This window comes from Erpetoichthys calabaricus, chromosome 10 (assembly GCF_900747795.2).
Source record: "Erpetoichthys calabaricus chromosome 10, fErpCal1.3, whole genome shotgun sequence".
In the NCBI taxonomy this organism is placed as follows: domain Eukaryota; kingdom Metazoa; phylum Chordata; class Cladistia; order Polypteriformes; family Polypteridae; genus Erpetoichthys; species Erpetoichthys calabaricus.
In genome coordinates, this window is record NC_041403.2 from 144,721,015 (window position 1) to 144,737,519 (window position 16,505).

At 42.0% G+C, this 16,505-nt stretch overlaps 1 protein-coding gene across 1 annotated transcript in view; it reads right to left on the reverse strand.

The window, feature by feature from the left end:
* psmf1 (proteasome inhibitor subunit 1) overlaps nt 1-793 on the reverse strand; it is a 66,127-nt gene extending 65,334 nt beyond the window's left edge. The window contains exon 1 of the mRNA XM_028812027.2: nt 425-793. Coding sequence (XP_028667860.1) covers nt 425-553 — 129 coding nt within the window. The 5' untranslated portion in view covers nt 554-793. The remainder of the gene's footprint in view (nt 1-424) is intronic.
* Between the last annotated feature and the right edge of the window lie 15,712 nt (nt 794-16,505).

The window sequence follows — 16,505 nt, forward strand, 5'->3', positions numbered from 1 at the left end:
TACTATTATTTGTGTATTTATTATTGTCCGAGGTATTCCTCTATACAGATACATCACAGGTAAAAAGTAATCACTAAACGCTCGAAGTTGAAAATTCTGAAAAGGAATTCATTAAATTGCATGACTGCGTATACTCAAAACAAAGCAAAATGCTGGTAACATACTTAAGGTTTTAAAAAATGTTTGTGGACTCTTGAGAATACAAAACCAGTACATTACGTTTGAATATACGCCATACACCTTTCCTTAAGCTTTCAATTCTCAACTGAACTTAATTAGTAAAATGTTTGTATGACGGAACTCTTGTGTCCTTAAAATTATTTGCAACTCCTTATGAAATTGCTATTGCCCCTCCAGCTCATGAGCCCACATTTATTTTCCTTTACTTTAACACCTAAAGCGCTTTTATGAAGCCCTGCCTCACCTCATCTCCGGCCCCCAGGCACCCGTAGCCGGCTCGCACCAGTTCCCAATGCACGAAACACACCAGGGCATCTTGAGAGGTTGCGATATCGCCGAGAGTGGCTCGATAAAGAACTTCCAGACCTGCCATTACTACTGCCCGAGTGACTCAACAGAAGCAAAACCGAAAGCGCATCCGTCCAGTGTGACAGAAAAAAGGGTTTGAACGGAAACAAATATACGACCAAAAAGGGTCGGAGCTTCAGTAATTTAGTACCTATACAGACTTGTATCTCCTAAACCTAAAGGACCCAGTGTGTACGAGTAGGTCCAGTTACTTTAGAATAATAAGACACTGCGCATTAGTTAGTATATGTACAGACAGGAAGTACACAATCGTAAAGGAAATGTGCTATTGTCTAAAGAAGCCGGAGTGGAAACAAAGTCGCACTCCTATGGGTCCGTGATAATAAGTCGGAACATTTTGAGTGCTAGGCACAGTCGCGTCGTCTGCAGATGTCTCCATGGGATTATATAGGGGCGGGGTTACAAATCACATTTCGAAAATTATTAGACGAAAAATTAACCTTTAGAATTACACTAACATCCAGTGCCTAATGTGTGTACCGCCTTTTAAACATTGTGAGAAATGCTAGAGAAAAGTCACGATGGCAAAAATGCAATTACGAATGTGCAGAATAATTACGTCATTGATGATGATGAAAAGCAGAGGACGATATTTGTGGAGTTTTAACGCAAGTTTGAATGAAAGTCCATTTGAGAGATGCTTATTCTCGGAACTATATCTTTAGCAGTATATTCAAAATCCTCTATTGTCATTTTGCCGTGTTGACTAATTAATTTGGCATCGCCACGTCTGTGTATAATAATAATAACAACAACATTAATAATAATAATAATAATAATGTTTGTATTCATAAGACAGTTGGTATCAGTTATAGTGCCGCTGGTTAATCGGGTATAGCAGAAGTACTATGTAACTGTGTGCATTATCTGTATACAATATTTGTATTTTTTATAATTATTATTTTTTTAACCAAGGGCAAATATTATTAGTAGACAGTTTGTTGTCTCGTAGGCTTTGGACCTAGAACTTCAAACGTTGAGGTTGTCAGATCGTGCCAGTGACACTGTGTGACCATGAGCACATCACTTCACCTTCCTGGGCTCCAACTGGAACACCAAAAGAAGAGTAATCAGTTGCGTTTCAAATGGCATATGTCACTTAGGATAAAGGCAACAGTCAAATGATAAGCAATAATAATAATATACTAATACTAACTAATAATAATAATAATAATAATAATAATACACTACTCAGAAAATTAGTTAAGGGAACAATCTGTCCAGATAGGAAGCACAAGAGATTGTGAATCAACTTCACCTGCTTTGGTGCAAATAAAGGTGACAACAGGTGCACTGGAGAGACAACAGCAAGACAACCCCTCAAAAAGGGAATGGTTTTGCAGGTGGTGACCACAGACAATTGCTCTCTCCTTATCCTTCCTGACTGATTTTTTCTCTAGTTTTGAATTTTGCTAGTGTCCTTGTCACACAGGTAGACCAGCCCCTCCTGGATGGCTCATCCATATGAGCCATCACAAGAAGGTTTGCGGTGTCTCCCACCACAGGCTCAAGAGCATGGAGGAGATACCAGGAGATGGGCTGTTACATGAGAGCTAGACAGGGCTGTAGAAGGGTATCATCCCAGCAGAAGTATCAGGAGAAGCACTGCCATATTCCTACAAAATGACCTGTAGTTGGTTACTGGTGTGCATGTTTCTGACCAGACAGTCAGAAACAGACTCCATGAGGGTGGCATGAGGGCCCAACATTCTCTAGTAGGACCTGTGCTCACAGCCAATCACCATGCAGCTCGATGGGCATTCGCCTGAGAATACAACAATTGGTAGCTCCTCCATTTTCGCCCCATTCTCTTCACAGATGAGAGCAGGTTCAGACTGAGCACATGTGACAGATGTGAAAGAGTCTAGAGATGCCATGATAAACGTTATGCAACCTGCAACATCATCCAGCATGACTGGTTTGGCAATGGGTTAGTGATTGTATGGGGAGGCATACCTTGGAGGGTCGCAAAGACCTCTACATGCTAGGCAACTGTACCCTGACTGCTATTGGGTACTGGGATGAAATCCTCTGAGCCATTGAGAGACCTTATGCTGGTGTAGTGGGCCCTGGTTCCCTCCTGGTGCGGGACAATACCCGGCTTCATGTGGTCAGAGTGTGTAGGCAGTTCCTGGACGGCGAAGGCATTGATGCCATTGACTGACCCACACATTCCCCAGACCTGAATCCAACTGAGAACCTCTGGGATGTTATGTAATGGTGCTCCTGACGGCTGCAAGTAGCGCCACATACTGTCCAGGAGCTCAGGTCTAAGAGGAGATCTCCCAGGACATTATTCGCCATCTTATCAGGTGCATGCCCTGACATTGTTGGGAGTGCATGTAGGCATATGGGAGTCATGGAGTCACATTATGAGCTGCTGTGAAAGAAATTCACGCAAGTTAGATCAGCCTGTGATTTCAGCTTCTGACTTTGATTTTCGGTGTGATGTTGAATCCAGCCTTTAATGAGTTGGTGATTTTGGTTTACACTGACCATTGTTACATCATTTCGTTCTCAACAAATCACATAGTATTACTCAATAAAAATTTTCCATATGAGTATTTTGTTCATCGAGATCCAATATGTGATTTAAGCGTTCCCTTAATTGTCTTGAGCAGAGTTGATTATTATCTGTGTTGCAGCCTATACTTTTTTGCTTGCTCCATCCAATATCTTCAAGGACTGTGTTTCTGATACAGATGTGAACAGATGTGAGCAACATTAGAGCACCTCAAGGTCCTGTCTCCTTTTCTCTTTAACTTCCAGCACCTCAGACTATAAATATAACACCAGGTCATGTTACCTTCAGAAATTCTAAGATGATTCTACACTTACAGGGTGCATTGATAAGGGTGGGGTGAGACAGAATGTAGGAATCAGGTGGAGAACTTTGTTTCTTAGTGAAGGAAGAATTATCTGCAACGTAACATTAGCAAAACCAAGGAGCTAGTTATTGTCTTTTGCCACACTAAAGAGTCTTTATGTCTAGTCACAATTCAGGGAGTGAATGTAGACGTAGTTCATTCCTACAAGTACTTGGGGGTCCACATCAATGACAGGCTGGACTGGTCTCAGAACACAGAGTAACTATATAGGAAAGGATTGTGCGGGCTTTTTTTTCTTAGGAGACTGCGCTGCTTTAATTTTGAGAAGTGACATCCTTCACATCTTCTATAATTCTGAGACGGCCAGTGCGATTTTTTATGTTGTGGTGGCATGCTGAGCTGGTAACATCACTTCAAAAAACACCCACTGAATCAACAGACTAATTAAAAGAAAAGGCTCAGTAATGGGGGGAGCACACTCTGGACCCCCTGCAGGTAGTAACAAAGGAATTACAACAAAACTGAGTGTCATTATGAACAATGCTACACATCCTCTCTCTGACACACTAACTCTGAGGACTTTCAGCCAACAAATAATTCAGAATTAGTGTTTCAGGAAACACCTTGGGTGGCTCCTTTATACCAAGTGCAATACATCTTCATAATGCCTCATTGAGACTGATTCATTGAGACTGATTCATTCATTCATTCATTCATTCTTTCATTAATTAATTAGTTATATTTATGATGGGTCTGTTCCATGCACCTCGAATTGTGTATGTACTGTCTGATTATGTCTTCTTCTTCTTTCGGCTGCTCCCTTTAGGGGTTGCCACAGCGGATCTTCTTCTTCCATATCTTTCTGTCCTCTGCATCTTGTTCTGTCACACCTACCACCTGCATGTCCTCTCTCATCACATCCATAAACCTTCTCTTAGGCCTTCCTCTTTTTCTCTTGCCTGGCAGCTCTATCTTTACCATCCTTCTCCCTATATACCTAGCATATCTCCTCTGCACATGTTCAAACCAACACAATCTCACCTCTCTGACTTTGTCTCCCAACCGTCCAACTTGAGGTGACCCTCTAATGTCCTCATTTCTAATCCTGTCCATCCTCATCACACCCAATGCAAATCTTAGCACCTTTAACTCTGCTACCTCCAGCTCTGTCTCCTGCTTTCTGGTCAGTGCCACTGTCTCCAGCCCATATAACATAGCTGGTCTCACTACCGTCCTGTAGACCTTCCCTTTCACTTGCTGATTCTGGCAATGATTCCCTCTCTCGGTTCCTCCTTTCTCAATAGTTTATATTGTGAGCAAATTTAAATTAAGTGCTCTCCATTCACCAGTTCATCCATTTACAATAAATAAATAAATATTCATTACAGTAAGAGATTTCTAACTTGATACACCTCTAGGGGGCAATCATACTGCACGACAGTGAAATAAAGCAAAGCTTTTTGTTCATTGGCTGTGGAAGCCTAAAGTAACAAAAAAGCAATGGTCTAATCCTTAAATGAACAAGGTTTTTTAAGAAATAGCATATAGTTGTTGCTGTCGCCTCAGGTATCCTCTTTACATCGTCTAGATTACACAAAGCACTCTAGATTGCTTTTTCACGAGATTGTCATTGTATTTGTTTTGAGTCCTTTTCATTTTCTATTCTAGATTTATAAAGTTTGGCCTTGCTCGTCTTTTGCAGGTAAGTTGCATTTTTAATTACAAATTGAAATACAGTGTCAGGCAATCTGCAGAAAGTGGGACATTCCCAGTAATTCTGTCTTCAATGTTGTTAAGTGCCATGTATCACTTAAAGCACACTTTACTTCTGTAACCTGGGGCATAACAATTTACACTTGAAATATTTTTTTCTTGAACCAGTTAATCTTCTTCTATTAAGACAGACTCACAGTGTTACATACAGAAGAACAATATTGGATGAAAATATTCTCAAAGTCGCTTAATGCAGTTATAGGTCATGGGGGTCTAAGCTTAGTCCAGCAGTGCTAGGTAGATGACAGACACCAGTGCTGACAAATGGCAGCGATCTGTCATAGGTCCCACTCAAGCATTTACTCACATTGGGCCAATTAAGAATACAGTAGACCCCGCGGTTCAGGGTTTGCGGACTCAGTCGTTCGTGGATTTTTCCTTAGAACCTAACTATTAATTGTTAGCAGAAAGCGCAAATATCCTCCGCAATTTTTTATGCCTTTTTTCGTGGCAATACTGTGCTGTAGAGAGAACAGAAAGCAACCACTGAGGGAAACGTGCTTTGGATGGTGAAAGTAGCCAATCCAAGAATGTTATTCATTTCTCCTTGCTGCTGATTGACTGCTGCCCTGTGACACGTCTCCAGGTGAGTGTCCTCGTGTTTTCCATTTTGTTATTGTATTCATTTTGTTATTCTTAAACGCACAAGATGTCGCCGAAATGCCTTGCACCTTCTAAGGCTTCTGGCACTGAGCCTAAGCACCAGAAGAAGTTTAAAACACTCCAGGAGAAGGTTGAACTACTGGATTTGCTCCGGGAACTAAAAAGTTATGCTGCAGTAGCGCTTCACTATGGCATTAATGAAAGCACCGCATGCTACATAAAGAAGAACGAAGTAGCGATCTGGAGTACTGTATCTATAAGTTTCTGTGATAGTGCTGAAAAGGTAACAACCGTAAGGAATAAAAATATTGTCAGTATGGAATCTGCCTTGGCATTGTGGATCACCGACTGCAGGAAGAAGAACATCCCCTTGGACGGTAACATCATCCGTGAGAAAGCACGGAAATTGTAGCAGCAGTACGCTACAGGAGACAATGTAGCAACTTCCCATCACAATGTTCCTGAAACCTATAAAGAAAAACCAGCATGAAACCCCACCAGAAGAAGACCCGTCCAAAGATTCGACTCCTTAAGTGCCTGAAGAAGAGGCGCCACCCGAGGAGTTTTAAATCCTCTGCATCATACTGCACAGCTACTTCATCATTATCATCATTAATCATTGAGTACCTGTACATTTTACTGTATTTTAATTAAATTAAATTATTATGTATTTACTCTACTTATAACAAAAAAAACTACAGCGCATGCCAAAGAAAACGTGCTTGCATGAATTACAGTACGTATAGTGGTAGCATTGATATTTTACATTCTAGCACCGCGAAAGACATAGCAGTACAGTACTGTACAGTATACAAGTTTACCTTTACTTTCTGTTTTTAGGTAATGTATTAATGTATTAAGCTGAGTTTGCAACAAAATTAAAGTGCTTTGGGGGCATACTGTATTTAGGGTTTAAACTATAAAAATTGGCATTTAAAAGGCATTTTTTACCCACATCCAAAAGTCACGGTTTTTCACAATTTACGAGTGCTCTAGGAACGTAACCCCCATGAATTTTGGGGGTGTACTGTATCAGATTAACCTAACACACATATTTTTGGGATATAAGAGGAGAACTTGTGTCACAAACTTGACCAAGAGCCATAGCAAGGTTTGGGGCAGCCGCCCGTATATTGTTGCCTGGCTGCAAAATTGCGAAAATGATAGCACTGAAGTGCACGATACAGTGTCCAAAATAGAACTGAAGGGAAAGGGGAAAAGTGGTGGCTTTTAAAGGCCAATACAGGAAATGACATTGGGGGGGTTGGAACTGGAAGGGTCTTCCTCCATAGACTCGAGACCAGAAACGACATCAGCGGGTCCAGACCCAGCAGGGTCTCTGTCCATAGGCTCAAACCCTGAAGTGACATCAAAGGGGTCGGAAGCAGGCTTGATGTCATCAGGACCAGGCGGGATTTCCCATGAACGGTCTACAGGCAAGCGACAAAAAGAGTTAGTGTACTCTGCTACATCCCGGTCTATCTCGGAATTGCCCTCATTCAAGCCCTTTAGCTGTCTCCCATGCATACGTGTGTGACACTTGAGTACCTGGAAGAAAAGTGCATTAAGAATATTCATATTCCACATAGTTAGAGGTAAAACATACAATTTGTTACCAGAATGCTGGGTCCATAAAGTAACAGCTTTAACCACTGTGCCACCATGATAACCTATTTCAATAATTAATAATTCTTTCTGATGAAAATTAAATTATGACAAAGTGAGAAGGTAAGTGTTTAATAACCCCCTGGAAGCATTTGTTGCATAATCCAGTTCATTTGTTTTTCAAAATCACTTATGAATACAGGGTAGCAGGGAGTGGCTATCCTCATAGCATCAAGTGCAAGAAATAAAGCAGCCTTGGATGGAACACCAAATCATTGCAGGGCACATTCAGTCACACACACAATCAGTCACACCAGACTAGAGTTGACTGTCAAGCTAGCCTGCCCTCATTTGAGTACCAACAGAAAACAAACAAATGTCCTGAAGACAATGAAACGGATAGGATCTGAACCCAGAATTCCAGAGCTGCAGGGGGGCATCCCTAACCACTCTGCTATGATGTCCTCATTAAGAGATTAACCATATGCCATCAATTGTCCAACCGCGACGTCATCCATTTTCTTTGTGAACGTTTCTTTCAAAACGCACCTTGTCCAGAGTAAATAATATTTCTTTAGATAGGGTGAACTAAACTTTCCTTTTCTTTGTGGACCTTGAATGTGGAATGTGTACTCAGGATTTCAATGTTATGGTTCTGATGTCCATTGCTGGCTGCAGATGTTTCTTAATGTCTCTGTCTTACATTGAATAGACTGTTTTGCTCTCTGTGGACACATAATGCTGAAAATATACAATTTCATAGTGAACTAATTTTTTGATCACTGTCGCTTGATATTAATGTTTATCAGTATGTGGCTGACTTAATAGAGACATTTCGGTGTCCTATTAATTTTCTCCATATCAAGAAAGTATCCATACATCAAGTTAGATCATATTGGCAGAGACAGAACGCTTTCCAGAAGACTGTGCATGAAGTAATTAGCCACTAGGGGGTGGTAAAGCCATTAAATATCATCTATGGGAGTGTAGTAGAGGTCAAGGATGGCATTTGGGACCTTTTCAATTGGTGCTAAGCCTGACTTACAAGTGCAGATACATAAAGAACATTTGTTCATCTACCTATCTATTATTTATACCCGCTTTGTCCAGTTCAGGGTCAAGGTTAATGCCTTTCCCAGCAGTACAGAGCACAAGGCAGGAGCCAGCAGTAGACAAGATTGCAGTCTGTTGCAGAGAAGCGTACATTTACTCCTTCAAGGCTCGCAGTTTACAACTAACAATTAACTTGTTGAGTGATATATAATGTGATAAATGCAATGTTAGATAAATTTGCCAAACATTCAACAGGAATGAAATGATCAGGTGATCTATCGCTACAACATACTTAAGAATTAAGCAACCAGAAGAACAGAAGATGTGTAAAGAATGTGCGTGTGTGTTCTGATGTGATTCCAGACATAAATGAATTGTTAATGTCTGGTGCCCACTGATCACACCCTTGTAAATCAACCCTGATTCGGTTAAGGGGTCCAAAATATTGCTAACGCGTTCTTCTTTATGCTAGTGCATTTTTGGTAAAGTACTCATTGCTTTTAGATTTAGAAACAGAGATGAAGTCATTTGCCAGAATCAGTTTATTTATAATGTGTTTTATTTGTGCTGAGACTTCTGGCACCTTGAGCTCCAATGTGTCGATCCAGTGACTTGATCAAAGAGCAGTGAAGATGATATACAAACTTTGAGAACACTGCCTTTTTGTCACTTTTACAATAGTGCTGGCTTTAACCAACAACACAATTCTGAAACGCCTTGTTGTTCCAGAGCTCATCTTTTCAGCCAAAGCTATGAACTGCCAAACTTTTACTCATTCTATGACAAAAATGTTTTACCCAGAGTTTTCGGGAAGACTAGCATGTGAGATCAGCATGGTGTGGCGGATGCCCAAAGAGAAGAAAGATGGGGGAAGGCAGCTACAGTGGGACATTGCCTCCCCCAAGACGCCAGATGGCGAGTTCCCTGCAGCATAGCGGTGCCCCGGATTCCCGCAGGGCATCATGACATTTGTAGTTCGGCATCGCAACCCTGCTGGGTACCGTGGGTGCTGCCAAGAGACGCTGCAGGAAGATCTGGGGATTTGTATTTCCCATATAGCTTGGAAGTATTCCCAAGTCATGGGGTTGGAAGCCCTAAAGTACTTCCGGGCTGTAGAAAAACCTCAAGTACTCTATCTGACCCGGAAGTGCTGGCAAGTCATGGGGACGGAAGAGCAGAAGCACTTCCGGGTCAAGGACTATATAAAGGACTACTGAAGACCCAGCAAGCGAGCCAGAGTTGGGAGGTAGTAGGACAGAGCTTGCTGGGAGGAGTGGAGGAGAATTGCATTGATTTATCGTTTCTTTATTTGTGTATAGTGGCTGTAGTGCTTAAAGGGCACTTTGAAGAAGAAAAAATAAGTAAAAGATCTTTGCGCTTTTGCCCTGTGTCCACCTATCTGTCTGTTGGGTTCACGGGGCAACAGTGCCTTCAAGCATTCTTACAGTGGTTAGGTTGGCATGTCCATTACACTTACAACTGCCACTAAAAGTATGAGCCTGAGACTCACCTTTAAAAAAAAATCATAATTGATCAGGTTTTGATTATGATGATAACATGAATGCCAATAGGATGTGTTTGTTACCCTTAAAAACAAACGAGTTCCATGGGGAGGAAATGTTACTCTTTATGAGTCCATGTGGTCAGCAGTCTATGAGTCCTTTTGATCTCCAGCACAATTTATCCTGGCACCACTTCGGCCAAAAGGTTGAAATTGGCATGAATAATTCAGGAAGGCTATAACCCTGGGAAGTGGCCTAGTTAGCCCAGGGGGAACAAAACAACATATCAGAATATCTCAAGACAGGTCATCACAACACTTACATTAATACTTTCCATTAACGGAAAAGGAAAAGATGACTGCAGGGTTATCAATACAGGTAATCCTCTCAAAATGGAGGTCATCAGACTTGTCTTCTTTGTTTACTTACCATTTAAATTACACTATACTCGTTGCATGGTGCCAACATGTGTAGTGATACTGACTCACAGACTCAGATAATCACTAACAGTAAGCCAGTTTAGACTTTCCAGTTAAACTAAACAGCATGTCTTATGAATGCAGGAGAAAGTAGGTGTACCAGGTAGAAGCTAACATTGGACATGGGGAGACATGGGGACAGCAACTGACACCTGTCCTCGGTTGGTGCCTACCAGCTCAACCTCCAGCCACACAGAGCCGTGAACTGAACTGAGAACTTTTAAGAATGGTATGCCTATTTATTTAGCAAACCTCAACCAAGACAACCTAGAGCTCTGAAAATACTAAGATAAAACATATTGCCAAGAAATACTTTAACATTAAGCCATCTTTCACCCCACTGTGTGGACAGCTCCTAAAGCTGTAGCTTAAGTCAGCTTCTGGAACCTATCAAAGGTCTGCTCAACATTACAAAATGGCCACCTGAATGATTATTTCCATTCTGTGAGAAAGATCTGGGGTCAGATTTATAAAACTTGCGTATGTACAAAAAGAGCCTCAAAATGTCAATTTTCCACACAAAAGTCCTGATTTATAACAGAAAACTTGATAGGAGAACTTGTGTATATTTACAGCAGCTCTGACCCATCCATATGCAACATTTCGGAGAAATTGAGAAATGACAACACCCTTGATCAAGTTATGGAACTGCAGCCAAGCCAGACAAATGACGACTTGCACGCATAATAATTCATATCACCAAGAAGTTATTATAATATGCATTGATGTGACAAGCATATTAAAGCTCAGAAGTGATGAATATGATGTATAGGCTCCATTTTAATTTCTTTTTAAGAAGGAAAATGCTGCATATTTGCACCAAAGACTGTTTCGTTTTTTTCATCAGTTTAGGCTACCTGTTGTCACTTCTCAAAATTAGAAAGTGCAGTTAAAATCCCAATCTCATTCGCTCCCTGTGTACAGAAAGCTATAAATCTCATGCCCTACAGCCTATTTATAGTCTAATGGTATGACACAACATGGCTTGTTTAGTAGTGCTTGAAAACTATGTTAATAGTCATATATGAAAGGGATATACAGTATATTGTCACAAACTTGACTCAGAGTCATAGAAAGGTTTGGGGCAGCCACCCGTATATTTGGTATCCTGGCTGCAAAAGTCGTTTCAAGTGAATACAGCACTGATGTGCACACAACCGAGTCCAAAACAGAACTGAGAGGATAGGGAAAAGGTGGAGGCTTTTAAAGGGCAAGACAGGAAGTGAGATCAAAGGGTCGGGCTCATGAAGGTCTTCAGCCATAGGTTCGAGCCCGGACGTGATATCACAGGGGCCAGAGCTGGCAAGGTCTCCTTCCACTGGCTTGGTCCCGGAAGTGACATCAAAAGGGCCAGGTGGAATCTCCTGTGAATGGTCTGCAGGAAAGGGAGAAAAAGAGTCAGTGCACTCTGCCACATCCCGGTATGACTCGGAATTGCCCTTACTCAAGCCCTTTAGCTGCCTCCCATGTGCATGTGTGTGACAATATATATATATATTATATAAGAAAATCTTGGGTCAAGACTTGATCATCTCAGAGAGACACTTTGAAGTCCCACAAGACTACTTGCACATCACGCCCTACTTACAAACAATTTCTCGGAGACACTTTAACGTCCCACGAGACAAGGAAGTGAGACAAAAGGACAGCTGCTGTACAGGCTTTTAAATGATTGACACGCAGCACGACATGCAGAACACGCAGCTCGGTAGCAGCAGCTGGCTTAAAGGACAGCTGCTGTACAGGCTTTTAAATGATTGACACACAGCACAACATGCAGATAACGCAGCTCGGTAGCAGCTAGCAGCATGCCAGTAGCTGATCCGTCCGCATCTTCTTAGCGTATGTTCAGCCCCCACCTTCATAATGCGAGCGGCAGAGATGCGAATAAATATATATAATATATATATATATTTTAATGCCCATGATGTTGATTGGCATATGTGCCAATTTAGTCTCCTATGAGCTGCTTGGTTTTCCTAACATAATGGGGGCAGTTGACAGCACTCATATCAATAAGTACACCTAGCGAGAATAATGTAGCTTTTGTTAGCCTTGAGCAGTGACCTTCCATTAACACAAGTCATCTGCAATGCCTGAAAATGAGACTGACAAACGTTGTTTCTCAGTGACTTGGGTCAAACTATGATTCATTTATCTCCAGGCAAAGTAGCGTCGGAAAATGGCTCACTCAGGATGCTGCTGTACGTGATAGCTACCTTGTTGGAAAGGTAAGTAGATTAACCCTTTGTGATTCATATGGCCTATACAATTCATTGTAACGCCATCATGTCATTACATGTGCCAGGTAATGGCGGCTACCCACTCAGACATAGACGCATTCTGCCTTTCCCCGTCCCCGTGCTTTTGTGTTGTGCCGAGCACACTATAGATACAAATGACGGTGTCTTGATGTGTCATGTGGAAGATGACTGCTCTCTCAGCCAATCTGCAGCATCGCTATTGCATATGTATGAGGTTGATAGGCACAGTCCATATATGGTTGTTTGACAGTGTCAGCCATGCGGGATCCAAGGTGCATTCACATACACACATTTACGAGGCGATTATGATTTATAAAGTTATATTGCGTACAAATATGCATATGCCAGGTTTTATATATCACACTAGAGTCTACTGAAACCCTTGGTGCCTCTTTCTCAGTCTACAGATGAGAGATTTGTGCCCTGTTATCACATGAAGAATTAAGTACTCACGGGTAATTATCTGGTGAGAAGGACACAGACTTCAATTTCCAATTCTAATCTAAAAATGTAAAACCCCATTTTAAATTTGCCCTGGAAATTCATCCAGCTCTTTTAATAATTACTTGTTTTCATGAGATCTGCCATTGTAGCATGCTGTTGTGAATCATATCTCCCTTTCACTAGCAACTGATACCATCTCCTACTGAATGATTCCAGCATGGCCTAGATGTGCCCCAGAGTCTCTTCTTATGTGATCATGTCAAGTGCATTTAAATCACAGTTTGATCAAAACATTGTGCTCTTATAGCATCTCCAAAACTAGAACAATGTCAAAAAGGGCAAAATATCAAAGTGAAACATTTTATTCCAAATAAACAAACACAAGATAGGGATATACATAAGAAAGAGCATAAAGAAAAAAACAACATAGAAAACATTATAGCCCAATGTGTCTCTCTCTGAACCTTCCTAAAAAGCTCTTGAACCCTGAGTAGTTTGTGCCTGGCACACTTACCTTGCTAATATATAACAGTTCCCTTGCCCCATCTCCTCCTCTCTTCTTCTGTCTCTTTCCAATTGAGTATTAGTCCACAATCCTTCCACCACTACTCTCAACATGCCTCCTTTGATGGACTGGCTTTGAAGCCTTTCCCTGGCTTTAATACTTGTTATTTGTGTTAAAGCCTGGGTCGTTCCAAAATTCCTTCCATTGATTGACGTGGTAGTGTATTTAGTACAGCGGCTACAGAGCCATGAATCTAGAGCTATGCCTAATATTGCTCTTGGTATTGCTGCACCCCAGAGCCTCCCCAGATGCCTCCATTATCTGAGCGCATGCAGAGTTCCACCTGTTCCTTATTGGAACTGAGTGCCTTCTAGCAGCCAGGTGATATTGTCACATTTACCAGTCCATCCCAGACATTACTGTTTTACTTATGCTGGTGTCTCTGTCAAATACACATCATAAGCATCTAGCAGATGCACACCACATACTGAGAAGTACAAAAGAGTTGTACAGGATATGTAGGAGGGAAGTGTGACCGTGGCGAGGTCTGCAGTAGGAGTGACGGATGCATTAGTTGTGGAGGTGGGATTATATCAGGGATTGGCTCTGAGCCCTTTCTTATTTGCAATGGTGATGGACAGGTTGATAGACGAGATTAGACAGGAGTCCCCGTGGACTATGATGTTTGCTGATGACATTGTGATCTGTAGAGATAGTAGGGAGCAGGTTGAGGAGACCCTGGAGAGGCGGAGATATGCTCTAGAGAGGAGAGGAATAAAGGTCAGTAGGAACAAGACAGAATACATGTGTGTGAATGAGAGGGAGGTCAGTGGAATGGTGAGGATGCAAGGAGTAAAGATGGTGAAGGTGGATGAGTCAAAATACTTGGGATCAACAGTACAAAGTAATGGGGATTGTGGAAGAGAGGTGAAAAAGAGAGTGCAGGCAGGGTGGAGTGGGTGAAGAAGAGTGTCAGGAGTGATTTGTGACAGACGGGTATCAGCAAGAGTGAAAGGAAAGGTCTACAGGACGGTAGTGAGATCAGCTATGTTATATGGGCTGGAGATGGTGGCACTGACCAGAGAGCAGGAGACAGAGCTGGAGGTGAAAGAGTTAAAGATGCTAAGATCTGTATTGTGTGTGACGAGGATGGACAGGATCAGAAATGAGTACATTAGAGGGTTAGCTCAAGTTGGATGGTTGGGAGACAAAGTCAGAGAGGCGAAATTGCGTTGGTTTGGACATGTGCAGAGGAGAGATGCTGGATATATTGAGAGAAGGATGCTAAGGATAAAGAGGAAGGCCTAAGAGAATGTTTATGGATGTGGTGAGAGAGGACATGGAGGTGATGGGTGTAACAGAACAAGATGCAGAGGACAGAAAGATATGGAAGAAGATGATCCGCTGTGGCAACCCCTAACGGGAGCAGCTGAAAGAAGAAGAAGAAGAAGAAGAAGAAGAAGAAGAAGAAGAAGAAGAAGAAGAAGAAGAAGAAGAAGAAGATGCACACCACATACTACTCTTTTTCTGTCCTGGAACTAATAAAGTGTGTCTGTTCTTCTGCATGGGCCTTGCTTTCCCTCCTTTTCTTCTGACCACAAACCCCTGTCCACCTTCTAGTACTTAATAACTACTACTACCACTACTAATAACTGAGGATACTTACTGAGAGCCTAGAGCTGATCTGGCTGTGGTCCTGTCCACACTAGTGTATTTTTGTTTAAAAACGCAGACCTTTGTGTACATTTATGCCTTTTGTCCACAAAACCCTGGCGTTTTCAGCTGATGACTGGTGTAATGACTTTGAAAATGCAAAAAAGACAGGTGAAAATGAAGATTTCTGTAAACACAAACTTCTTTGCACTCTGGTTGGTTCTTGCTTATTACATGACTCTTCACTGATTGGATGCTGCTCATTACACCATCTCAGTCCTTGATTGGTCACCCTTCACGAAAGAAAAACATATTCCAACACAGCCTGCATAGAAAAGTTGCTTTCCATGGCATTTCTACAGCTTACCTGTATGCTTCTAAAATTGTGTTTTGTTTGATTTTAGAAACCGTGATCAAGCACCTACTCACAGTGCACGCACAGTCACAAACATGTTCTCTCCAACTGACATGCCACAACATCGGTGCTTAAACTATACATTGTAGATGCCACATGTGCTGGACAGGCATTCCGGCCAGAAGAAAACCAAGAAGGAAGGACCAGAAAGGGTGAATGGACAGCCCATTAAAAAGAGAAGATATCGCTGGGTGTTTTTTATGCCCCCAGAAGCAACTGTGGGAAGTCAGCAAGGCATGCCGGGAAATGTAGTCCAGCAGGGCAGCCCTGCTGGGGTCACTGGGTGCTGCAAGATGGTGCTGTAGGGAATCAAGCTCCCTACTGTGATGATGGACTTCTGTGTGACCCGGAAGTACTTCGATTGGGCAATTGCCCTGGCACTGGAAGTATTTCTGGGTCTGTAATAAAAAATCAAAGGGACCGTACTCCCTTATCCAGGCGAGTCGAAGGTGGGAGATGGAGAGGCAACACTTGACTGAAGGAGGGCAGTACGGTGTTAAGAGAGTTATTAGGGAGGAGAGGAAGACTTGTAGGTTGTGCTTTTTTGTACCATATTTGAAGGGAATTTGATTAATAAACAACCTTTATTTGAACCCGGGACTGTGATTTTGTGTTCGTGTTGGCGTTTGGGCTGGCTGACGCCTGGGGGTCCATCACAACATGTATAATGCACACTCACTGTGGTTACTGCACAATAAATTTTTCAAAATTTGATGGTGACTTCAGGAAAACAGCTTGTGAAAATGCTTACAGTGTAAGACAGCTGACTGAAATTTCGGTTATATCAGAAATTCTTCCCATCCTGCTACAGCTCAGTCACAAGAGGCAATCA